Source organism: Vombatus ursinus, unplaced genomic scaffold, assembly GCF_900497805.2.
Source record: "Vombatus ursinus unplaced genomic scaffold, bare-nosed wombat genome assembly UNPS02014773.1, whole genome shotgun sequence".
NCBI classification, from domain to species: domain Eukaryota; kingdom Metazoa; phylum Chordata; class Mammalia; order Diprotodontia; family Vombatidae; genus Vombatus; species Vombatus ursinus.
In genome coordinates, this window is record NW_020954551.1 from 41028768 (window position 1) to 41046207 (window position 17440).

A 17440-nucleotide genomic window follows, 5' to 3' on the forward strand; every position below is an offset into this window, starting at 1 on the left:
CTGAGAGGCTATCCTGATTCTGGTTTTACTTGGGAAAAGTGGGAGAGGAAGGAGGTACCTGGCTGGCTTTTTGTGCAGTTGTGGAGTGGAAGAAATCATTTACTGTAGTTTCTCATTGGATTTCTTGAACATTATTCAGCCTGGTTCAAACTTTAAGATCTTGCTGGGTTAGGTATGTGGGCAGGTATGTGGGAGGCCATCTTAGAAGGAAGCTTAACATGCTTATTGATTGATACTTGTTAATGCTCTGATCTTCCTTAATTTGTGTTGAATTTATTTATCTGTGGTACATGTTATATTTCTTAGTAGGAGGCAAACTTCTTCAGGATAAAGAGGCAAGAATTCAAGGGTAGAAAGACAATAGATAGTTGAAATGATCAACCAGTTCTTTTGCTTTTCATCCTTATTCATACCTCCTGTACCATTCCTACCATTTCCCTTCTTTGTTCCTTTAGATGTGTTTTTGAACCTCCTCGTCCTATAACTTCTTATTCTTTGCCGAACCTTCAAGCTGTCTGGCCACTCGTTCTTAGTTTGTTGGATAATCATTCTTGCCCTGTATCCTGTGAATGTGTGTACTCTAAGACTCTGCCCTGGACCTACTTCTCTCTATATACTCTCTTGTTGATCTCATCAACTCCCATGAACTTATCACCTCTCTGCAGACAGCTCCCAGATGTATGTATTCAGTCCTAGCCTCTCTTCTGAAGGTTAATGCCATATCACCAGCTGCCTTTTGGGATTTCCAGCTTAATGTAGGCATCTTAGACTCAACCTTTTCAATCACTCAGTTTCTCAAGAGTAATCTTCAACTTTCTCCCTACCATCATCGCTCACATTCAGTCAGTTGCCAAGTGCTGTATCAGTGGTCTTTCCACAATATATCTTTCTCACAATATTTCCTTTGGCCCACTAGCATGGCTACTACCCATTTTCAGACCCATATCGCCTTTCTCCTGGACTATTGCAGTAGCCTCCTAAATGTTCTCACTACTGCCAGGTGCTGGTCCTGTCTAATCTACCCTTCACAGAGCTGCCAAATTGACATTCTTAAAGCACAGTGATGACCATGTGGGTTTCCCTGTTCAAGAAGCTCAGGTATCTCCTATTGGAGCTATGAGGATAAAATATAAACCTCTCTGTTTGCTGTTTTAAACTCTCCACACCCTGGCTATAGCCATTTCTTCAGTCTTGTTGCACATTGCTTTCCTTCATGCACTGTATGTTACAGTCTAACTGGCCTATTGGCTGTTCCTCATTTTTGATATTCCTTCTTCTGGGTCTGTGCCTTTGAACAGGTCTTTCCCTATACCTAGAATGCATTTCCTACTCATCCCAGTCTCATAGGATCTTTAACTTCCTTCAAAGCTCAGCCACTTCTAACTAGAAGATCATCATGATTGTCTCTAGTTGCTAGTGCCTTCCCCTAGGAAATTATTTTTCATTTTTATTTTTTTGTGCATATTTTTCCCCTCTAATTCCCAAGTGGAATGTAAGCTACTTGAGGGCAGGGGCTGGTTGGCTTTTTTTTTTTTTTTTGGCTTTATAGCCCTAGTACCTAGCACAGGGCTGACAAACAGGAGATGCTTAATTAAATGCTTGTTTTACTCAGATATTGAATCTAAGAAAAAAAACCACTGGGTTATGCCTGTGAAGACCAGAAAAAAAATGAGGCTAGTGCAAGGATGACCTGAGAGAACTGAGAAAGATAAAGGAACTGGAAGTCACAGTGAGGACAAAGAATAGGTATAGTAAGTGAAGAGAAAGATGGGAGGTATAGGTTTTTGACTGTGGTTGGTAAAGTTTTATTCGGCTCTGGGAGGCAGCGATGGCATTGGACACAGTTTCCAAGGATTTGTGACATCTGCGAGCTTGTCTTCTCTGTTCCCTGGTCAAGACTATAGACCAATTTGAGTATGATGGCTGTGATAAATTGCGCCTCATACCTACAGATGACAGGTATTCGAGAAATGGTGTATGACTGTACAAGCTCTTCTTTTGATGAGATCATTGCAGTGATGAGTTTGGAGGACAGCTGGATCTCTAAATGGCAGTGAGTTAGTAACTTCAAGCCTGGAGTTTATGCAATGTCTATCACTGGTCGCTTGCCTCAAGGAATTGTTTGGGAACTAAAGAGCTGAGGCATGGTCTACAAATCCAGAGATACAGCAGTAAAGACTTAGTGAACCACCAGGGCCTCCATCCCCCTCTGCCCTTGACACCTTTATTATTGCTGAGTTTTTTGCCTGGAGAACTGATAGAACACTACTCATTTTGCTGCCTACCTTCCGTTCTTCAGCCTTTGAGAGATGTCAAGAGTAATAATAACTGAGTGCAGGGACATTGGATTCTGGGTTGTTGAAAGAGGGTTGGATTCATAAGATTATGTAAATGTGCTGTTTATCCCATCTTGAGCACTAGACTTGGGGTTGTGTGTGGTTCAGTGGGTAGTAATAAATGTGAACTGTTTCAGTCAGAAAAACAAAGATGGGAGGTATGGGATGTTATGATCAGGGAGAAGATCATTTCAGAGTTGAAGACCATGGAAGTGTTGCACAGTTATAAGTAATGGTGAGACCCATGTCTATAGGCAACTGACATGAAATGAAAGTGTAGGTCATGAAACTTAAGGGTATCGACCTGGGAGGCCAGAATATTCAAGTAACCATCGGTGAGTATATTGAAATATTTCAATATGAAAACAGGGATTTGGGGTAGATAGGACAGTTCTGAGCCAGGTGCTAGGCTTCTTGAGAAGGAAGGGGGATCAGTGGCAATAAAGATCTGGAACAGATGATAGAATTGGATGAGTGGACCTGGAAGTGGGGGCTGAGAATCAAGGAGTATGCCTTCTTTTTGTCTTAGCCAAGGGGATCAGGGCATGAAAGAAGGAGCACCTAGCATTGGAGATGGGCCCCACAGTGGCTGTGACTTTCTGAGGTATCTGTGAGTGCCAGAAGATGGAAGGAATGTGAGCTGACGAGACCTCACATAAATCAGAGTTTAACCAGACTAGAGTTTTCAGAAGGCATGATAGAATGGGCATTTAATAAATTATTGTTTAACTGAATTGACTTGGAATGTTTATTCTTAGTTGATCTACAGTTTTCTCTAAGAACTTGTGAACTGTTTTCTTGAGAACCATATGCCAACTTTTCTCTGTAAAACAGAAAAAGTGTTACCTGTCCTCCATTTGGAAGAGGTAAGGTCTTTGTGGTGGGCTGTAGTTATTTTATAACTATTCCTTAACTGTTCCCTTTTTCCTGTCTCCCTCCCCTTGCTTTTCCCCCCATAGCTCTCTGAAGATGTAGTTAATCGTATGAAGGACCCGTCTGCATCTTCAAAGGTGCAACAGCCATCTCCTGCATCGCCACCTCCTGCTTCGACATCTACTTCACCACCTGCTGCTTCGTCACTTCATACTTCACCACCTCCTCCTTCATTTTCTCATTCTTCATCTTTTATATTTGGCTCTCCAGAAGGCAAGTCAAAGCATCCTAGGACAGGTATGGTAGATTACTGGGAGATCCTAGGGAAAGAGGAAAAAAAAAAGATGATTGAGAAATTACTCATTACTACTATTGAACTACTATTCCATATTTGGGTGGCTTTTGTGTTCAGCTTTGTTGGGTATGTTTTCCCTTTCTATCACTTTGCAGAATTTTTTTTTTCTGTCCTTAAGTTTCCCTGGAATACAAAGGCTTGTCTTTTCAATACAAAAATTTCATTGATATTGCTATATGGCAGCAAGACATAGAAGATCACTTCCTTCAGATAATGAGATAAGAGTAATCATATAGAGGGCAATGGAGAGGTATGTAGTGGGTGGGGGCAGGCTGTAGGATGTGACCAATGAGAAACTCTAGAAAAGAAAAGGACTAGACAGTGTTATCAACAAATTACATAATGGGAAGAGAATATGAGTTGGTCATATGGCAAGAGTGAGGGATGACAGGCAGACAGCTAGAGTATTGGTACCCTTGAGATGTTTGGAGGAAGTAAGGAAGGCATTCCAGGTAGACCTCCTGTGATACTTTTTAGAGCAGGGCTTCTTAAACTTTTTCCACTTGTGATTACTTCAGCAGTTCTTAAACTGTGGATCTCACCCTCCCCTTCCCCCCCCCCCACCCCCTTCCTGGTTTAAGAAGTGCTATGAGGACATGAATAGGAATAACAAAGAATAGGCAGATTGTGACCTGCATCACTGGAGGAAACTCTCAAATTTATGAGATCATGGGCCTTTTTTAATATTTATCACAGGATGGTATTCTTTGAATTTAAATGTATGGTGGGATCCTGCTTCTTGGTGGGGTATAGAGAAATTTCTGTGTTAATGGTCAGAGCCTCTATGTGATTTTGGCCAAACTCTTCCCTTCATTCTGTCTCAAATTCTTTCTGTAAAAAGTAGAGAAGATAACATTATTTCCATAACTGAAGGCAAATATTTGTCCCTAAGTGTTTGGAGTCTCTGTAGGAGGCAGTGCCAGTACATTTGGTTGTTGTTTTATCACTAGAATGGGATAAATTTTAATGTTATTTTTAAAAGGATTGCATTCCAGTCAGTGGCATCATAGCCTTTGCCTGGCAGCATCCCCTAGTTCTAGTGTTCAAAGTCCAACTGCCATGAAGTCACAGTTCTTTCCCAGGCTTCTGTGAATGAATTATATTTCCTTTACATTTTATTGCCACCAGTAGATACTCTGAAAATAGCAAAATGTTAGGAGTGAAAGAGACCTTGGAGATTATTTAGTCCAACCCTTACTGAGATCCAGAGTGGGGATTGCTGATAGACCTCTAGGACTAGAACCTGTGTCTTTTGATTACTCAGTCAGTATTTTTTCCATTACACACTGCATTATATTTCAGTTTTATTCAATACTCCTTGTTTCCTTGGATTTTAGTTGATCTGCATTGGGTCTCTATGACTACTTGGCCCCTTACTGAATTCTCTCCAAAACACACAGAGTTGTGTGAGCTTTTCCCAAGTCTTGACCATTAATAAGAAGCAGGAGACAAGGCCGAAGAAAAGCATCCAGTCCGATCTCTCATTTTACAGAGGCCCTAATAAGCCAAATGACTTGCCCAAGGCCACACAACTAATAAGTAGCAAAGCCAGGATTGATGACCTAGTTTGTGGAAATTCAGGTTTTACTTCAGACTAGATATACCCAAAAGCTGTTGTTTTTGATTGGCTGGTAGAGTAGCTCTGCCTCAGAAGGGAAGCCCCTTGCCCAATGAGTGACTGCTAGAGGTCAAGTCAGTTGTTCCCCTACCACTCCATCAACTGTAATAGAGCACGTCACATGCTACCTTGTATTGTAATTATCTTTGCACGTGTCTTGTTTCTCCTACTTGATGATGTTCCTTGAGGGCAGAGATTGTGTTTGATACATATTCATAATTCCTGTAATATTTTGGAAAGTTTTTTTAGAGACTATATTAAATCATGGATACCTGGCATGTAGCAGTCTAGGGAGAATCCGCCAGACACATATTTAGTGACTACTCTGCGCAATGACCTGTCCTAGGCTCTGCAGCACCTACAGAGATACCTAAGACATAATCCCTAAGAGCATACTAATAGCTGACATGCATATTAAGGTTCCCATATATTATTTGATCCTCATAACAACCCTATGCAGTATATACTTGGCAACCATCATAATAATAACTCGCATTTATATAACTCTTTCAGTTTTACAAAGTGTTTTCTTTACCCATGAGGTAAGTAATGCAAGTTTTATTTTCTCCATTATATAGACATGAAAATTGGGACTCAGGGTTAGTGAATTGCCAGTCTTCACACAGCTAGTGTGAAGCCATGAGTCAAACCTATGTTTCCTAATTCGGGGCTTCTTCCACTACACCATGGCTGCCTCTCCCAGAGAGACCCACATTTGTTTACTTAATCTCAGAACTCTAGAATAATGGTTATTCCTCCAAACTCGAAAGAGACAAATAAAAGACAATTGCCAGGGACCCATATTTACTAGTTGTACTTTTTGTAGAAATAGGAAGGATTTTGTTCAGTTGGCAAGTTTAGCAGCTTGAACAATAATGATTCATTTATTTTGTTATTATTTATTCAATTTTAGTTGTTATGAAATGTTTTGCTTTTTTATTGAATGGGTGTGGATTTTGGTCATAGTTTCTTAATAGAATTTGTGAAGGAAAAATGCTGTATATAAATTTATATTTTGAAATTGACTAAAGAATTTAATATATTGATTTCAAATTTAAAGCAATTTTGATGTTTCCTTAATCAGTTAATCTTTCATTTTATGAATAGAAGTGAAAACCATTTCCGCCAAATTAAAAGCCAGTACAGTTTATTTCACATAAAGTTGGAAACCTAGCAATATTGCTATACAGAGTCTTTTAAGGTTTTTCCTCCTCCCAGTTAAGGGCATGGCAACCTAGTTTACTGCCTGTGAAAGTTGGTTTGAGAATGGATGTTAGAAGATGGTTAATTCTGGAAGGAAATCCCTGGAAGGTTGAATATTCAAGTTGTTAAATGCATTATTCCTTAGAGGATAAAAAACAAAGTCAAATACTGTCTTACCCTTATAGAAAACCAAAGGTATAATACTTATACCTTTGGAATAATTCTTGTCATTCTAGTTGTTGAGCATCAAGAAAGCCTTAATGTCACTGAAGGAGGGCAGTTAATGTGGTGCAAGTGGAGGGCAGTTAATGTGCTCAGGTAGGTGGGGGGATTGCCTTATGAAGACAGACTGAAAAAAAAATTAGGACTTCAGTTTGGGAAGCCATGAGCCTGAGAAGGAAAAATGATTAAAGTCCAAGGACTATGAGAGGGATGACAAAGGTGGACATAATAATAACTCATGTTACTGTTTTCCTCCACAATAATCCTGTGAGTTACGTAGTACAAGTATTATTATCCTCATTTTATAGATGAGGAAATTAAGGCCTACTGAGATTACTAAGACGTGGTCACAGAATTTGTAAGTATATCAAAGCCAGTTTCAAATCCAGGTCTCTTTGATTACAGCTTCAGGGTTTTTCTTATCTCATAGCAACTGCCTTTTCCTGGATAAACATAGATTTATTTACTCAATCTCAGAACTCTAGAGTGAGAGCAACCTCTTAAAACTACAAAGAGATAAATTAAAAAGACTATGCTGCATTTTACATAGATAGGAGTAAATTTTTGGAACTCACTTCCCCCAAGAGATGGGGCAGCCTAAAAATATGAGTAGGTTCAAGAAGGGTCTAGATAAAGTCAAGATAATAAATCAGTAATGGGTCATTCTAAGGAAACTAGAATGTTTACAGTACAGCCCTAATCTTTGAAGTTTTCATCATGGTGGATAGGCCTTTCCCAACTCATCAGTTAGTGTCCTGGTCAGAAATAGATACTTGGTCAGGTGAATCAAGAGACTGATCCAGATGGATATTCTTATGTTTATACATACATATACATATATATACATACATATACATATATATAATATATACACACACACATATATACACATACATATATACATATGTGTGTATATGTATAAATATATACATATATACGGATATATATATAAATATATTTTTTCTTAGGTTCTTGGGCTTTGCACAGTAAAAGACTCAGATTTCACAGCCAGTTGGAGATATGATAATCACTTTGGAATGTTTAGCTATAGAGATTATTTGTACTTGTTGGCAAACCATAGCATGGTAGAAGGGAAGTCATTGGATAGGAGAATGAGAAGTAGGTGGTTTAGGGAAATTTAAATTCTCAGTCTCCCTTTCAAGAACTTCCTGAGATGGTTAATGTACCTCTGTGTGTCTTTTATTACCTTGCCTTCTTCCCTTTGATAATTGATCATTTGTGTTCTACCTCTTATAGACCCTAAACCCCCCAAAACTGAGAGCCAGAGCAGCTGGCAGCCCTCTGAAGCAGAAGAGGATCTGTACAGGAGGTAAGGGCATGTAAACCCCTTCTGTCCTCGGTCCAGTTTTCTGGGGGTCATTGATAGTAATCAGTTTTTTAATATCTTTTCCTCTTGGCCTATTGGTCCTCATCCCTTGCCAAATCCCTGTCCTGGATCACTTCTACCATCTGCCCCCTCTACTCTTACTCATGTGCTACTGAATAGAGATGAGGGAAGACAAGGAAACATGCTGACTGGGTACACCATAAATTCATTGTCTAACTGGGCCCTAACTCTAGTAAAGCAATCCTTTTTACTCTTCTCTGATTTTGTTGTTGTTTTATTTTTTTGAGACTTGGTCTCCTTGTCTTTCCCAGGCTGGGAGTGCAGTGGCCACTCATGGGCTCCATCGCCATTGCACAGAAGCTTTGACCTGCTCCATTTCTCACCTGAGCCAACTAGCTCCTCCTTTGGCATCCTGGTAGCTCACTGCTCCCAGGGGCTCACCATCTTTGTGCTAGACTTAGTGTAGGTACCCAGTCAGCTTTAGTGCTACTGCAGTTCAGAAATCCTGAACTCGAATGCCATTGGTGTCAACCTCCCCAGAGCAGGAGATTACAGGCACATACCACTACTCTTAGCTGTTCTTCCCTCATTGATTGCCTGTCTCACTTTCCTTACAAAGTATCCCAATCTCCCTCTCCCCTCATGCCTCTAACACTTAACTCTCTGTGCTCCCATACTGTCAGCTAAGTTATATTACCTCTTGTTTTACAGAAAAAAAAATGAGGCTTTTTAACATAAACTCGCTTTTCTTACCTTCTCTTCATCTCAGAGTCTCTTAGTATCATCACCCACTTTCTTCTTCTTTCCCCAGTCCCTGGCAAAGGGCTGGTCCTTTTTCAAAGCTACCTTCTCAGCACGTGCTCTTGTTCTCATCTCCTCGTGTCTTTTCCAGTAGAATCCTTCCTCACTTATCCCCTTGATCTCTAATCTTCAGGTTTTTCCTAGCTACTAAATTCTTACTTGCTGCTTTCATATGTACCCAAATGTCTACCATCCTTAAAAAAACCTTCACTGGAACCTGTCCCTTCAGGCTCTCTTCTCCTTCTCAGCTGTCTGCACTCTTTGCCTTCACTTCGTCTTCTCTCACTTATTTCTCATCCCTTTGCAGTCTGGCTTTGGACCTTATTACTAAACTGAAATTGCTTTCTCCAAAGTAAGCAATGATCTCCTAGTTTCCTTTTCTTAGTCCCCATCCCACTTGACTTCTCTGCTGCATTTGACACTGTCTACCACCTTCTTCTCCTGGATACACTTTCCTTTCTGGGATTTTATGACACTGTTTTCTCTTGGTTCTCCTCCTACTTATCTGACCACTCCTTTTGAGTCTCCTGGAGCACGTAATGTCATAAATGCTGGTATGTGTATGGGCCTTCTCCTTGAGTGCCATTTTTGGTATTTCCAACACTAGAGAATGGGGTATCAGAGTGGGATGGGGTGAATTTTCTACTCATTGGTTTAAAGATAACTAGTGAGTGGGGGAATGAAACAGAACTGCCCTCCAGAGCCAGAGTCACCCATATCACACCCTCTAATTGTGAATGTTCTTCCAGGCTTTGTCCTAGGTCTTCTCACAACACTCTGTTGGTGACCTAATGGATTTTCATGGGTTTAATTATCATCTCTGTACAAATGATTCGCAGATCTATATATCCATCCAGTCTTTCCTCTAAACTTTTGTCCATTTATTGCCAGCTTCCTGTTGGCCATTTTAAACTATTATCTCAGAGACATTTAAAGTTCATCATGTCCACAACAGAATTTATCTTTCACCCAAAACCCACCCCTCTTTCATACTTGATTGTTTCTGTTGAAGTCGTCATTGTTCTTCCAGTTTTCTCAGGCTTAGAATCTCAATATAATTCTCACTCATCTCACATATTTACCAGTTGCCAAAACTTTCAGTTCCTACCTTCACAACCTCTCTCATCTCTGACCCCGTCTCTGTAGGCACATAGCTACCACCTTAATTTAGGCCCTTACCACTTGGTGTCTAGATTATTACAATAGCTTCCTCATTGATTGACACCCTCCTCAGGTGTCTTCCCACTACAGTCCATTTGCCACACAGCTGTCAAAGGGATTTTCCTTAAGTACAGGTCTCATTATGTCATTCCCCCACTCACTAGTCTATGGCGCCTCCCTGTTATCTCTAGGATAAAATAAAACTCACTTGTTTAGGTTTTAAAGACCTTTACAAACTTGTCCAATTGATTTTTCCTGCCTCATTGTACATTACTCCCCCTCCCACTGTAGGCAGAGGTCCAGGAAAACTGGCCTTCTCTCTGTTTACAGAAAAAAAAATTGAGGCCTTTTAACATAAGCTGGCTCTTCTTGGCTTCTCTTCATCTCAGAATCTCTTGGTGTAATCACATGACACAGAGATTTCTTTTCTGTGTCTTTGTACTGGTCATCCCCCTATGCCTTAAAGGCATTGTCTCCCCACCTCTACTTCACAAAATTCTTCTCTTTGTTCAGGACCCATCTCAAGCATCACCTGCTACATGAAGCCTTTCTGATGCTTCTCTCCTCCAAACCACCCTGTGTTTAGCTACCTTGTATTTATTTGTATTTATTCTCTTTATATTTATTCTCTATATACTTATATATGTACTTGTCTTCCCTAATAGAATTTAAGCTTCGTGAGAATAGGTTTTGTTTTACTTTTGTCTTTGTGTTCCCAGTGTCTTACATATAGTAGGTGCTTAATAAATTCTTGTTGGTTGATGGTACTTCTCTTCCTTTGGAGGGTATTCTTTTTCTCTGGACACCTTGCTTTCTCCCAAGTGGAGCTATATCCTTAGCCTTCATTTCTTCTCCCTCATGAGGGAAATCTTTATGTAGGGCTTTGGCTAGGGCTGATGGCATTTCTTTCACTCTGGGAGCTTGCCTTTGCCAGAGGACTGTTTTCATTTGGGGTAGAAAGAATGGATTATTTAAAGAAATAGAAAAAAATTTATTTTTAGGGAAAGCTAAGAATCAAACATTTATACACACGTAATCACCATCTTAATGACCTTTTAAAGTGACCTGGTGCTTTCTAGAGGGTTAGGTAGAGACAGTGTTTAAATGTATTTGTAGTAGTAATTGGGGAAGAATAAAAGGGAAGAAGCTGGGACCCTACCATGCCCAAATGTAAAAACCCTTACACTGTGCCTTCTAACTGGCTGAATCAAGCCTGGCCTCTGGTGCCTTATTAGCCTAAGGATGTTGATGACTCTTAACAAGAAATCTCTGATTGACCCTTTGATTTGGAGGCTCATTTTCCTTCTGCATGGCCTTTAAGAAGACTGGCTAACTAATGAGAGCAATTATCCTAGGGTAGGAACCAAGTCCAAGGGTTTAATATCCGTGTTAGGTGATGTACTTTCTGTATACTAAGGACTGTATCCCTTAACCCTGGTCCTCGCCAGTCTATCATTAATAGGAATAGTCTCCATCCATCCTGAATTTGAATAGTCAAAGTTTTGAGTAAAGGTGCTGATGGCATCTGAAACATTCAAGTTCCCATATTCTAACACTCAGGGAAATAGTACCGAGGGGAAAGATTGGAGCCTTCAATCTTTGAAGCCTTTCTGGCTTTAGTGCTGCTCTCTGACTGATGTACGTTTGAAATTCTCAGATTCTTGCATTTGTATACTTATATTTTCTCATGTAATATACGCAATTGGCTTTTCCCCCTGGAGCATGTAATGTCATAAATGCTGGTATGAGTATGGGCCTTTTCCTTGAGTGCCATTTTTGATATTTCCAACACTAGAGGATAGGGGTATCAGAGTGGGATGGGGTGAATTTTCTACTCATTGGTTTAAAGATAACTAACTAATGGAACAGAACTGCCCTCCAGAGCCAAATAGTCCCTTAATCATTCCCCCCTTTTAGAACCTTGCTTCAGGCTATAGGTCTCCTTCCATGTTGCTGAGTTCTATGGCCAGACAAATCCCATCCCCACCCTGCTAGCCCATGGCAGTATGCACAGTCCCTGGCTGAATCCTGCCAGTTATAGCCTCTGTATCTGCGTCTACCCCCATTCTCTCTTGGCACAGATATGAACAGGAACAGGCCATGATCCGAGAAGAGCTACTTCATCTGGTGAAGAGAGAAAAGGAGGTGGCCAGGGAGCACCTGAAGTCATCCCTTCCATGGGAGAAGAAGGGCATGAATCAGGAGAAGCAGAGATCAGCCCAGCTGGTAAGTGCTGATTTTCTAGTGTTCTCTCCTGTGGGTTTATATGGTTGGTTGAGAAGCCTAATCTTGGCCTCAGAAGCCTCATTGGCTCTAAGAGATTCTAAAGTTTTCTATTTTTTGTCTATTGTAATCAGCTCCTACCTAGGGAAGGAGTACTGAATGAGGAGATTGTCTAATTCTAGTCCAGCTACTAACTAGCTATGGGACTTGGGGTCAGGGACTTCATAGAATCATAGAATTTTAGAGTTGGAAGCACCTTAGAGATCTGGTCGAAATTCCTCATCTAACAGATGAGAAATATGAGGCCCAGAGAAGTGAAATGACGGCATAGAGTTATGCAACGAGTTAACGATAGAGAATCAGGACGAGAATCGTAGCATCTTTTCATCCAGCACTCAACCTGCTCTCTCCTCTCTGTACCTTGGTCTCCCTATTTGTAAAATGAAGTGATTAGGCTTGATGCTCTCAACTCATTCACATGTCCTTCTAGCTCTGATATCCTGTGATTCTGAGATGCAGCTGTAGTATAATGGAAAGAGCACTGGACAAAGAGTCAGCTTATAGGATCAGTTCCTGGCTCTTTGGCTTATTATCCATTCTTAGCAGAATGGATAAGTTACTTCATCTCCCTGTCCTACAGCTCCTCATCTGTACAGATGAGTAGGTGAGACCAGCTGATCTCTGTTGTGCCTTTCACTTCTGTCATTCAGCAGTTCTATAATTTCAGGTGACTGATACCAAGATTTTTAGACGAGCAGACTGTGGTGTGTGGGCAATTGTCAATTGAAACCAATTTCCACATTAGCTATGTCAAAAAAAATCATCTCATTTTGTATTGAGTCCATCTCTGTATCAGGAGGTGGGTAACATGTTTCATCATTAGTCGTCTGGAATCCTGACTGGTCATTACTCTGATAAGAATTCAGCACTATAGTGTTCTATCACATTTAAATACCATAACTTGTTCATCCCTTCCCCAGTTTATGGGCACACCTTCAGATTCCCATCCTTTGCCACCTGAAAAAGAGTTAAAAGTATTTCTGTACCTCCTTAGAGTTTGTTTCCCTTAGGACTAATCTCTCCTTTAATTTTTTCCTCCCTTTAATTCCCTTCTCTCTCCCTCTTGAGTGAAATGCATGTCTGTACCCAGCTGTGTATGTACGTGTGTGCATGTGTGTTTGTGTGTTTGTGTGTAGTCTTCCTTCTTTTGCCCAAGTCGGATGAGACTGAGGTTCAAGTGTCGTCTCTTTCTCTCCTTGTTTGTATAGATGTCTATACACCCTGATTGTGTGAGTTTTAATTTTCCCTAACCTTCCTTTCCCTTTACCCCTCACCCCTGTTGTATTCTTCTTCCCTTCTCTTTCCCTTCCTTTCTTAAGATCATCAAGACATAATAAGACCACTCCCAGGGCTTGTCCCCTGATGTTGATAGGTTTCAGAGGGCACACGTGTGTCATCTCCCCATATTTGAATGTGAGCAGTTCATCCTTGTGTAGTCCTTTAAGATTATTCCTCCATGTTTGCTTCTTTATGTTCACTACTGTGTTTGAACTTCAGATTTTCTTCACAGTTCTGGTCTTTTCAGTTCTTTTTGGAGGTAGCCAGTGGCACAATGGGATAGAATGGCAGGCCTGGAATTAAGACCTGAGTTCAAATTATGCCTCAGACACTTAATAGCCCTGTGACCCTGGGCAAATCACTTAATCTCTGATTGCCTCATTTTCTTCAGCTGTAAAATGGAGATAATAATAGCACCTACTTTCTGAGTTGTTGTTACTTTCTGAGTTGTTGTGAGGATCAAATGAAATAATATTTGTAAAAAGTGCTTAGCATAGTGTCTGGCATATAGTGGGTACTTTGTAAATATTTATGCCCTTCCTTCCCCTTTTCATCAGGAATGCTTGGAAGTCTTCTGTTTCATTAAAAGTTTGTTTTTTCTCTTGTAGCATTATACTCACTTTTGCTAGGTACATTATTCTTGGCTGTTGGCATATGTCCTTTGCTTTCTGGAATATTATATTCCAGGTTCTCTGCTCCTTTATAGGGTTGTTGCCAAATCATGTGTGATCCTGACTGTGATTCCTTGATACTTGAATTCTTTCTGCTGGATTTTGGCTATGATGTTCATGGAAGTTTTCATTTTGGAGCCTCTTTCAGCAAGTGAGTGGTAGATTCTATCTATTTCCACTTCGTCCTCTGGTTCTAAGAGATCTGAGTAGTTTTGTTTCTTTTAAAAATGTATGTATGTATGTATTTTTAGCATCCGTTTTTAAAAATTTTGAATTTTAAATTCTCTCCCTTCCTCCAGCCACTTTTCCACCAATTGAGAAAGCAAGCAATACAATATCAGCTATATATGTGAAGTCATGCAAAACATATTTCCATATTAGCCATGTTGCAAAAAATTAAGAAAGTGAAAAAAGTGTGCTTCAATCTGCGCTTAGAGTTTACCAGTTCTCTCCCTGGAGGTGGATAGCCCTTTTCATCATGAGTCCTTTGGAAATGGCTTGGATCATTATGTTGATTAGAATAGTTGTCTTTCACAGTTGATCATCTTTACAATATTGTTGTTATTGTGTCTACTGTTCTGGTTCTTACTTCACTTTCCATATAAAGTTCGTATAAAAGTTCATATCAAGTCTTCCCAGGTTTTTTCTGAAATCAACCTGCTTGTTATTTCTTAAAGCACAATAGTGTTCCATCACAATCATATACCACAACTTGTTCTGCCATTCCCCAGTTGATGGGCATCCCTTTAATTTCTAATTCTTTGCTACCACTAAAAGAACTACTATAAATATTTTCATACATATAAGTCCTTTTCCTTTTTCTTTGATATACAGACATAGTAGTGGTATTTCAGGGTCAAAGGGTATGCATAGTCTTATAGCCCTTTGGGCATAGTTCCCAAGTATTCTCCAGAACGGTTTGGACCAATTCACAACTCCAGTAATAGTGCATTAGTGTCCCAATTTTTCCACATCTCCTCCACCATTTGGAGTTTCCTTTTATGCCATGTTAGCCAATCTCGTAGGTATGAGACGGTACCTCAGAGTTGTTCTACTTTGCACTTCTCTAATCAATGGTGATTTAGAGCATTTTTATGTGACTATTGATAACTTTGATTTCTTCATCTGAAAACTACCTGTTCATATCCTTTGACCATTTATAAATTAGGGAATGTCTCTTCTTTTTATAAATTTGTCTCAGTTCCCTGTATATTTGAGAAATGAAGTCTTTTCAGAGAAATTTGCTATAAAGTTTTTCCCTGATTCTGTTTTCTTTCTAATTTTTGCTGTATTAGTTTTGTTCATGCAAAAACTTTTAAACTTCACGTAATCAGAATTATCCATTTTTCTTCCCCTGAGTCTGTCTCTTTTGTTTACTCGTAAACTCTTCCCTCATCCAAAGATCTGACAGGTAAATTTTTCCATGCTTCCCTAATTTGTTTATGATATCACCATTTATGTCTAAATAATGTACACATTTTGACCGTATCTTGGTATGCATTGTAAAATGTTGGTCTATAATTAGTTTCTGCCAAACTGCTTTCCAGTTTTCCCAGCAATTTTGCTCATATGGTAAGTTCTTGCCCCCAAAGCTTGGATCTTTGGGTTTATCAAACATTAAATTACTATGGTAATTTACTACTGTGTATTGTGTACTTAATCTACCCCATTGATCCTAGGTGGTTTTCTTTTAACATTTCTTAAAATATGTCTAGTGGGGGAGGGTTGTAAAAATATAATGTCTATGCTCTTTTTCTAGACATAGTATTCAGATATTCTAGTGATGCTTAAATTTTTTCCTCTTCAGGCTGTTTTCCGGTTCAGTTGATTTTGCTGTAAGATATATTACATTTTCTCTGTTTTTTCAGCCTTTTGCCTTTGTCTTAATATCTTTTTGTTTGTTTTTAGAATCATTGGCTTCCATTTGGTCTATTCTAATTTTCAGTGAATCTTTTGCCTGGGCAAGGGTTTGTACCTCTTGTGCCAAGCTGTTAATTTCCTTTCTCTTTCTTTCTTCCATAGCTCTCATTTCCTTTACAGTTTTTTTTTCCTCAAGCACTCTCACTTCATTTATCAAAAAAAATTTTAAACTCTTTTTTAAAACTCTTGCTTCATCTCTTCCAGGAATTCTAATTGGGTTTGTGCCCAAGTTATGTTTTTCTCCAAAGCAATGATTGTGGATGTTTTGGAGCCATTCTTTTCTGTGTTTGTTTCTTGAGTGTCCTATGGTGGGATTCTTTTTTTTGTTTGTTTCTTCATCTTTCCAGTCTACTTTCTGATTTCAGACTTGATGTTAGGTCTGGGCTCTGGCATACTTCTGAAGGGAAGGTTTGGGTTAGTCTGTTGCTGCTTTCTTGCGGTATTGAGGATCTGCAGAGATGCCGAGAAAGGAATGATCACTGTATGTTTGGGCAGATGAAAAACAGTTTCATGGAGAAGGGACTAAACTGAACTTTGCAGGGTTCGGATATTAAATACATGGAAAGATGTGGGTCAAGTGTTCCAGGGAAGGGGATGTTCATGTGCACATGCAGAGGCGGAGAAGTCTATTTGCTTTTTTCTAATGACACAAAGTTTGAAAGAAGTAGCAAGGCTGTAACCTACTGACTACTAGTTCTTGTATTGAATTGGAGCACTGAATAGTCTTATTAATAGTTGGGAAAAGACTGGCTGTTGTTGAGAGTCCCTGGCAAAATTAAGCAAGTTTTTACTTGCAGTTTGATTGGTGGCCTAATGGTCTGGCTTGTGAGTTCTTTGTGATTGGATTTGACTGGGGAGTTCTGCAAGGCTTGATACTCAGACCTACCCTGTGCAGGCACCATACACACAAAACTTTTATTTTTCCATGTGAAGGTTTCCTGTTTGAATGTACTAAGAATTATTTGACATTTAATCTGCTCCTCTATATTGTTTGTCTCTGACTTTTATGATGATTATTTTATCATCTTCTGTACAAGGCTGTGATTCAACCCATTATTGGGAAAAGTCTATAAAATTGACGCCAGAGAAAGACAGTGATTTTTATATCCTGTTATATGTTGCAAAAGGGTCACTGATTTACTTCTTATATGACAGAACTGTGGAAAGAATGATTAATATATCTGTCTGTGCGGGGGGTATTTTTTTTTTTAAGATTCTGTACTCAGAAATTAGCTCTTGGGTACTTGATGCCTTATGTTAAAATTTTCTTCTTCCCAGTATCCTTTCAAATTGTTCCAAATGAATCCTTTCCACTTTTGACTTCCTTCTTTCATAAGGCCCTATTCTGAAATTCCAGCAGATGGGTCATAC

General features: G+C 39.6%; 1 protein-coding gene and 1 pseudogene across 3 annotated transcripts in view; both read left to right on the forward strand.

Moving 5' to 3' along the window:
- The window catches only part of CHCHD6 (coiled-coil-helix-coiled-coil-helix domain containing 6), a 298780-nt gene that overhangs the window by 15217 nt on the left and 266123 nt on the right, over positions 1 to 17440 (forward strand). For 2 of the 3 annotated variants that reach the window (XM_027863898.1, XM_027863901.1), the window contains exons 2-4: positions 3296 to 3506; positions 7865 to 7937; positions 11999 to 12143. In XM_027863898.1, coding sequence (XP_027719699.1) covers positions 3296 to 3506; positions 7865 to 7937; positions 11999 to 12143 — 429 coding nt within the window. The remainder of the gene's footprint in view (positions 1 to 3295; positions 3507 to 7864; positions 7938 to 11998; positions 12144 to 17440) is intronic. The other variant, XM_027863899.1, reaches the window with a different exon arrangement.
- On the forward strand, positions 1829 to 2183 carry LOC114044445 (annotated as a pseudogene).